The sequence below is a fragment of the Amphiura filiformis genome, chromosome 4, assembly GCF_039555335.1.
Source record: "Amphiura filiformis chromosome 4, Afil_fr2py, whole genome shotgun sequence".
NCBI lineage: Eukaryota > Metazoa > Echinodermata > Ophiuroidea > Amphilepidida > Amphiuridae > Amphiura > Amphiura filiformis.
Genome location: NC_092631.1, coordinates 67,163,690 through 67,172,977, shown reverse-complemented (window position 1 = coordinate 67,172,977; position 9,288 = coordinate 67,163,690). Strand labels below are relative to the sequence as shown.

General features: G+C 36.9%; 1 protein-coding gene across 1 annotated transcript; it reads right to left on the bottom strand.

The window, feature by feature from the left end:
* Positions 1-7,275: 7,275 nt before the first annotated feature.
* On the bottom strand, positions 7,276-8,517 carry LOC140150336 (uncharacterized). Its single transcript, XM_072172344.1, has one exon. The coding sequence runs from the start codon at positions 8,515-8,517 to the stop codon at positions 7,276-7,278; it is 1,242 nt and encodes a 413-aa protein (XP_072028445.1).
* Between the last annotated feature and the right edge of the window lie 771 nt (positions 8,518-9,288).

Sequence of the window (9,288 nt, the reverse complement as noted above, 5' to 3'; positions counted from 1 at the left end):
CCCTGTGGCACATTCTACAACTTGAGAACAAGTCCTCAAACGTTCGAAATTTGTAGTTACTACAACTGGTTCCCACATAACTTTCTATATTCTCCGACATGAAATGAAATGAAAAGAGGCCAATAGATTAGCCCTATAAATGATAAGCTTACCATAATAGCCAGATTCAATGGCAATAACCAATGCTGTACGGCCTTCTTCGTCCTGTTCGTTGACATCAGCTGGATCTGTATCACTGCATAATAGATTCTCAACAGCCTCTAAGTTGTTAGTTCTCACTGCTTGCAAATATTCTTCGTCCATGGCATTTGAATACCAATATTTAAATAAATAGTCATGCTCAATTTGATGGCAATAAACTGTTTTTCCTTTGTATTCCTTGTTTAGAAGCTGACCTGACTTGAGCGATATGACTGATCAAAGTTCATCATTATTTAAACAAGACTGAATGTGCCACAGAAAATTCCGTGATTATGTGAGGAACCAAAACATCAAACCGCGTTAAAACGTATTTTACAGTGTACATTGCTCCATAATATTGACGATGTCTATGCACTGTACAAACACATTTATCAGTCTACTCACTCTAATAGTTTAGTAACTGCCAGAAAATAGAAGATGATTTATAGTTAATGGAGAATTGAAAGTTATATATCTGCTCATCTTATCTTTATCCAATCACAGGACGATTGTAAGAGCCTAATACGTAACAAAAGCCCAATACGAAACAATTTGATACGAATTGGGTTGAACAAAAAGTGGCAAAATATAAATCATCCAGCCCAATGCAAAAACTTGCAAAAACTGAATATATCTAATTTATATTACATTTTATATATTGAGCTGTGGTTGTTTGTTATTATATTTAAACAAATCAATGAAATTGTAGCCCAGCAAACTCACTCACAACTAAATATCGGGTTATAATAAAGGGTATAAAAACGTTTTAATAACATTGATAAAACATTTTTGAAAACATTCTCAGAGAATGTCATTTAACTGTTGACAAACTATTTTGCACAAATGTCTGCCTATTGGGCTTTTGTTACCATGAGGTTACGTATTGGGCTCTACTTCCTAAATCGGTTCTACGTTAGTCTGCTGTTACTATAACAAATTCTATTCAGCCCTGACGAAAAGCCACATCCGTACGTAAGGTTCCAAAACCTTCTTGGGCTTCAAGCTTTTAAGCTTAAAAGTCCTCGCAGACCATGTCCTGGATCTGATGTTTTTGTGGAAATTAAGAGTAGTATCTGTTACGGTACTCAGTTTGACCAATTTTCTTCAGTTCATTACAGTATGTCCAGTCAGATTTGGTTTTCTTGGCAGTCTTGAACTTGGAACTTGAAGTACAGGTATCTGGAGAAGAGAAGCAACGCGTTACCCCCCAAATCACAGCGGCAGGTAGTCACTGGGCCGCTGAGTGTGAATATGTATTTATTTTGGAAGGTTCGTGTTTGTTTTAAATTTTGGGGCGTTTTTCCAAAATTTGATATTTTTAGTGATATTTCAAAAAAGCGACATGCCAAAGACAACTCTTTGGGCACATAGTTTGTTATTGTTATTGCAGTTCTTTTCCACATCTGCTTGGGTGATTTACTAATATTATATATTTTATGTCTGCAATTTGGCGTTTTCAATGCGTTTTAAACGTATAATGAAATTAACGCAAATATCTAGTCACGCTTCTTTTAGATTTTTTACCTGATCGTCGGCTTTTGCAGGCAACAGAATGCAGATTGGCTCACAATAGATGTCGTATTTCTCTATGTGGATCTATTGATGATAAAATTACTTTGAATTCCTTGTAACAAGATGGTAACTTACCTCTGTTTAGAGGGTTCGTCGCTGTGTCTGGGAAAGCCGTAGCCTTTAGCGCCGTATCAATATCTCGAAAAAGGGTACGACTAGCGAGAATGTGTTCATATTTCCCACATGAAAGCTTGCGCCTAAACTATACTATTATGGATACATTGGTTGCCCATTATCAAACATGTGCTGTGATTGGTGCTGCTCTTTGTATAATGCCAGAACCGATTAGCAAGCCGCCAATGACCGACCTTGTTACAGACTCTTAATCTGTTATCATGGTTATAAAGCATACAGATAAAAGACTTATTGGTTTAGCAGTTGGTCAGTACATAATCCGTCAGGGCACACAGCAGTTTGACTATGTAGTGAAATACCCATTATTGATTAGGCGCGGATATTAAAAGCACAGCTCCTGTCCGTGTATAGCAGGAAATTATAAATAATGGAATATTTGGAATTTAGTAACTAAAATACTAACTGCATTCTGCATTATGTATTTATTTATTTATTTACGGGTCCTATGTCTTTTTATTTATTTGTTTATTTACTGACATTTGAATAACATCGTACATTAGATAAATATCAGTATTGATTTATTCTATTCAGCAATATCAAGGACTACTATCAAACTTCTCACAGCAAATAGCAAGTTGGCTTAGTGGTAATGCATTGAGTTTCAGAACCGCGAGGTCCCGGGTTCAATTCCCAGCTCTGCCTAATTTTTTTTCAAGGCTGGGAAAAATATCAATTTCTGAACTGCTAACTTATTTGGCGCGCGATCTGAGCTATTCCTTTTCTGATGACTGTGTCTCTTGCAGGCACACTCCCTCTGGAATTCAAACCAGGTTCCTGCCCATTACCCCTCCCTTAATCCGGTATTGGCTATTATATACGATGAGACAAACTTTGAAGGAACATAATCTTCCGTGAATTGACAAAGCTTCTTATTTATGAAATTATGGATTTTCTATCTGTTTATGATAATTTTCTGACCCAAACGCCTCATTACAGAACCTCTATTTGGGGATAGATATAATTTAATGGACACCAGTGACGTACGTCTGTAGATCAAATCATTTAATGGAATGTACAAGATTTGGGACGGCTTCGCACAAAACACTAAATTATGGCGATGATCTATCTCCTTCTAAATTAGATTATGAAAGTGAACATCATTTTCCTAGTAGTGTGTACATATGTAAACGTCTATTCCATTACGCTTCTTATTGGGATTTTAATGTGTGTAGGTCTAAATCAACCGGCATCTCATTATTCGCGCGAGCATACATGAAATGACCAGCAGAAAACCGTAACGACGTTTATCACAGACTGCAATGCTTACAATAATATGTAAGTGTTTCATTACAAAATATTAGGACTTCAATTTGTTTCGAATAAAACTGTTTTATACGGAACGTTGTAAGTGCCATTAGATGGCAAGATATTTATCTCTAACAGCAACATGCATGAACACATAATTGTTCTCATCTTATTGACTGTTAAAACAAGGTTTATAAGACGACTTGGCAAGATAATCTATCTTGCTGTATCAAAATGATTGCTACACATCACGTTTGCAGTTGCAACAGACAAAGATTGCCACATAAAAATGCAAGATAAGGTCCACCAATACTTGTTTGCCATAAAATGTCATAAAAGTTAAGTATTCTTGCATTGTTTCATTTTGATAGGAGCAGGTTTTTCATAAACTATCACACTCGATGGAGGCCAATCAGTTTGATACAGCTTGTAACTGAGAGTCAGACTCATTGGGAATAAAATAAAATTCTAAAACAATAGCTCTATACAAAACCTTCATAAAATTAAAACATGACTACTCATCGTTTTCAAAAATGAACTAATGAACTAATCTAAAGAAAGTCATAAACCATGTAAACTGCATGGCACTGTTCAACAGAGCAAAATCAACATGACCTTCAGGAATTTTGTGGTACATTTTTTCACCGATATATTTCTGTATTTGATTGGATTGCATTTTTTAGTACGCTAGTGAAATGAAAAAAATTATCAAACAAAATATAATTATGTTGACTTGCATACGGCATATAGTGTAGCGAACATATATAGATTATTCATTGGTCTCTCGCCTGTTTTCATTTCCATCTTCAGACCAAGGTGGAGCATCAAGGTTGCCTAAGGCACAAAATGACAATTGGTTCATTGGTTTAATACGGATGCAATTTTAGTTGCATTTCTAAAGAAAAATATATCTTGTAGAAGAAATATGCAAGTTCAATTAAAAATGATTTTAATTAAAAAGTGTCAGGAAAATGAAACATTATTCAAATCTCTCCCCGGGAATCTCTCATTCAATTAATTTACACCTTGCAAGCACTAGCCTACTGAAACCTACTGTATAGGTCTATCTTCGTATTATGATCAGTTTAATATAGCGATCTTCATACAAATGAACAACAAATGATCATGTTTGAATGTTTCTACTAGTTAGGTGAAAAAGTTCACTTTGGTGACCACTCTCTGGCTAGTAAGGTTTGACGATTGATTCGACTTATATGGACCATTTAGAAAAAAAATAGCCACCATGTCCCTCGCGAAAATCCCGGCATTTTTCGCTAGAGGCCAAAATCCAAAATGGCCGCCACCACCATTTTGAAAATTTAAGTTTTGAACCAGAGCACCTATAATCATGCACAAGGACACTTTTTCGGATATGTCGAGTACTATTTTTTCTATTCTGACATTAGTTTGACATTACGGCATCATTTTCACTCAGAAATCCAAGATGGTGGCCGGCACCATCTTGAAAAATTTAGTTTTGAACAAGAGGACCTTAAATCGTGTACAAAGACACTTTTTTGGATAAGTGGACCACAAGGATTTCAAATTTGACATTACTTTGACATTACGAACTCATATTTACCCAGAAATCCAAGATGGTGGCCGCCGGCATCTTGAAAAAAAAAGTTTTAACCAGATTACCTAAAATCGTGTACAAAGACACTTTTTCCGGTAAGTCGACCTCTTTTAAACCCCTCGTCACGACATTTGACATTATTTTGCTCGATTGAATAACTTTATATTGCCGGCAATGTAACAAATTGACATTCAGTTGAAATCCACACACCCTTTTAGAAATCGTGGCTTAATCTCCTACATGAAGGAATTTTCTGAATGGGTGACTTCATTTCAAATCTACACCCCCTGTGTGGGCGACTAAGTTCAAATCTTCAATAGGGGTGGGTGGATTTCAAATTGAATAGCCAAGTGAATTTCATAGTCATGTATTTTTACAACTCGTCTAAGAGACGAGCGGTGCTTGCAATTTCATGTTGTAGACGAAACCAAATTAACAATTTACTCTTCATTTACATGTGTTACTATAGTAACCGCTGATTCAAGAATACAAATAATAGCATTCAATAAGGGCAATAAGACTGGTTTGCAGTTCATTCATTGCTATTGTCGCGTTGATGTAATAACTTCAATGCCAATTAAGCGACGAGACAATGTGACGTGCCAGTACGAGCGTAGTTATACTAAAAGATAAAGCTTGTCATCAATCGCTGTTATTTTATAGATGGTCGACCGTCATTTTGATAATATTGCGGATTTTCTACAATTTATGTGTTTTGACTTCCTGGTAGCTCAGACCCTAATAGTAAGCGCTAGTAGATGTCTTAACCGTAAAAACAAATGTCAACAAAATTAAGAAACCGAAAGGTAAGTTATATACTGTTCATACATACTCGCTATATAACAGTGTGCATGATTGGTCGAGGGCTTAGCATAAACAACGTTAATGTCCCGGATTTGCGATTGCGGAGAATGGAAAATGAAAGAAAATAACTTTTTTAAATAATGTTACTTGTTATTTTTTTTAATTATTTTGAAGAACTATCAGTAAGAATCACAAAATGTTCTGGTATGTATGAACGTGGTTCATTCATATAATTTCATGAATAAACGGTTGTTGATACCCTCAGGTATTCAAATGATAATAGAGTCTTGATTATGCCTGCAATGAAGGCGATACTTTCGAGGTAGAATATGTCCCGAAATGGTGTAATGTTTTACCTAATGGTGCTTGAAATTTAATTCTTATTGAAGTTAAGCTGCAGAAGTTGTTATGGGTTGTATTTATTCTATCATTTCATCAAATCCTGGTGCAGCTGTTTTCAATCTCTGTTCTATTTTCTGTCCATAGGCGTAACAAAAATGGATGAACATGGAGTGCCAGTTATTTTTACAAATACTAGATATCTTGATCGATCGAGAACAAAAGCACGTCATCAAATGTAGAAACTCCGTTATCTCAATTGGTAGCGCTCATAAGCTTGACTAAGGTAAGTGAAAAGTATGAAATTAACCTAGGCAAATTGTGCTCGGTGTCAAATAGATAGCCACGTAATGTGAAACTCAATCCAAGCACAGTATATGATACTAGCTAATATTTTTTATTTTTTGTTTTCATGGTTTGTATCTTTTATGGCTTACTTGCCAATGGTTGGATCAACGTTGGCAAATGGTTGCTAAAGGTAAAATACCATCATCATGGTAATGTTGGGCCGACAGACAAAATTGCGTTGGCACAACGTTCACCTACCAACACTGTGCCAACATCCAACAAAATGCTGTACCAACTATGCTTTGCTGTATGTAATTTGTAATTTGTTGTTTTTACGGGATAACCAGAAAAATTGCTGCCAGTGGTTTCTTCGTACTTTTACGGGACCAGTAAAATTACGGAATTTAAATTTTACTTTCAGTGTGTTTAAGCAGGATTAAGTGGGAGTTAGTGATACACATGGGTTTGTAATATTGCATGTAGGTGTGTGGGTGGGTGTGGAGGTAGGTAGGTGGTTCTAATCACAAAAAGCTGTTTTGCTTACGACTGGTTCTCCTAAAATTACGGGAAATTTCGAAATAGTCGCGGCCATTTTTTACAGTGTATGAAACTCATGATGGAAACATGATTTCGGGGCAGATTTATTGTGTTGTGCAGTTTTATGTGATTACTGCTATGTGTAAAGAAAGGTATTAAGTGCGAATCAGTCATCAATTTTGTGTAGTCAACGTGCTACTATCCAGCTACTATCCAGCCAGAAAAAGAGTTGAGTGCAACAGAACTTTTATCAGGAATAAGAGCTGGTAATATATGTGATTTGTATGATTTAATATGTACATGCATTGCCCTAGACTATGCCAGAGTCAATTTTTAACAATAAAAAATATGTTATTAGTTATGATGAAACTCATTCAGTTGAACCATAAACCCATGGTTGAATTCGAAATTATATTGATGTTTATTTATGTAAACAAATCCAGTAAACTACTCACGTCATCTTGTATGATGGCTTTCTCAAAAGTGACTTGGTTCACTGTTTCTCCCGCGGAAACCTGCTGTAGCCTCATTCCCAGGGTGTGATGGTGCAAGCAGTGAGTCATATACGTGATCTAGAGTGTATGAGCCTATGTCCCGGTTCATGGTGGCGGCCCCCTTTCTCCTGATCCATATGGCCTCCCTGACTTTTCTTTTGAACTGGTTTGCTTCTCTGTCAAGTATTGTAGCTCCTCCCAATCTATAACATGGTTTTTGGCAGCGACGTGGTCCGTAATTGCTGATTTGTTGAATTCTGTTGTAGATTCTTTCCGTCTTGCACGGGTGTATTTCTTGGTTTCTGCTTTCTTTTCATCTTTTTGGTGTTCCTTCAACCGTGTGTCAAACGCTCTCCCTGTCTCGCCTATGTAGGATTTTTCACAACCCTTGCAGTCGATGTTGTAGACTACCTCACACATCTGGTTGGTTTCTCTTTTGTCTTTGGGATGCACTAATAAACTCTTAATAGTGTTGTGCGGTTTCATGGCAGTTGCGATTTTGTGTTTCCAAAAGATGCGCTTTAGCTTCTCTGAGAGACCTGCAACGTACGGTAAGACTACCATCCCCTTTGACGGGTTGTCATCGGTGCTCTTCTTTGAACTGTTACACTTGATTTTACTTGTTGACATTTGCTGTTTGACACGGTCCATTGCCCACCTAGGATATCCACAGTTTTGGAGTGCGGTTCTGATCTTCTTTTCTTCTTCCTTTTTATCTTCCTCCTCAGTCACTATGCTATCCATTCTGTCAATTAATGTACGAATGACCCCGAGTTTCTGGTGTAGAGGATGTTGTGACTCAAAGTTCAAATATTGGTCCGTGTGGGTTTTCTTTCTGTATATGAGAAGCTTAATGCTGCCATCTTGTTTACGAACCACTAATGTATCAAGAAACGGTATGCTAGAAACCTCCTCCTCCTCATACGTGAACTTGATGTTCCCCGTTTCGTCCACCTTGTTTAGATGTTCAGTTAGTTTCTCTGTGGTGTCCTTTTTTATGACCTCAAGCACGTCATCCACATAACGGCGCCAGTATTTTGGTGCACAATCAAGCGGAGCTGTGGCGATAGCTTGTTGTTCTAGCCATTCCATGGATAGGTTCGCCAAAATCGCACTTACAGGACTAACCATTGCTGCTCCAAACTTCTGGCGGTAGATGTTACCTCTGAAGGAGAAGTAAGTAGTCGTGAGAATAAACTCTAGTAGCTCCATGGTGTCGGTGACATTCAGTCGTATGCGTTCGGGTAAAGTCGTGTCTTTTGTAAGCCGGTCTCTTATGATCTCTAATGTCTTGTCTATTGGTGTGTTTGTGAATAGTGAGACCGTGAGAGTTAAAAATGTCTCCATCATCGATGAGTACACCTGTAAGTTCTTCAGCGAATTGTTTAGAGTTGGCGGTGTTCGGTTGTCCCTACTAACGGCGAGAGGATTTCTGCCAGTGCATTTGATGTTTGGTACCCAATTCTGCCTATATAATTCACGATGGGACGGATCGGGTCTCCTTGTTTATGTATTTTGATGGTGCAATACAGTCTCGGTGTGTTTCCTGCAGTGGGGTACAGAAGCCTGTATTGGCCTTCCTCGATCTTTTTCTCTGCCTTTAACTTTTGTAACATACCAACCAACTTTCGCTTGTATGTAAATGTCGCACATGAAATAGGGAAATAACATACAGCAAGTCTCCAAATCTCAGTGTGAAAGCTATGGAGCGTAAAATGTCTCATTTGCATAACAAGGAACCACTTTAATAAAAGCCAACACCTTTATATCAGTTTTGATGATAGCTGGTTTATCATAATGTCTCATTTGCATAACAAGGAACCACTTTAATAAAAGCCAACACCCTTATATCAGTTTTGATGATAGCTGGTTTATCATAATGTCTCATTTGCATAACAAGGAACCACTTTAATAAAAGCCAACACCCTTTATATCAGTTTAGTTGATAGCTGGTTTGTCATTAATATGTACATGGAAACGTTTTAAAACCTTATATATGAAAACAGACTACAACAACATTTTAAAAAGGTTGTTAAAATGTTATTGTAAATATTTCGTGCAAATATTTTTACAAAATATTATATCAACACTAAAAAAAATAACATTATGTTATAATTG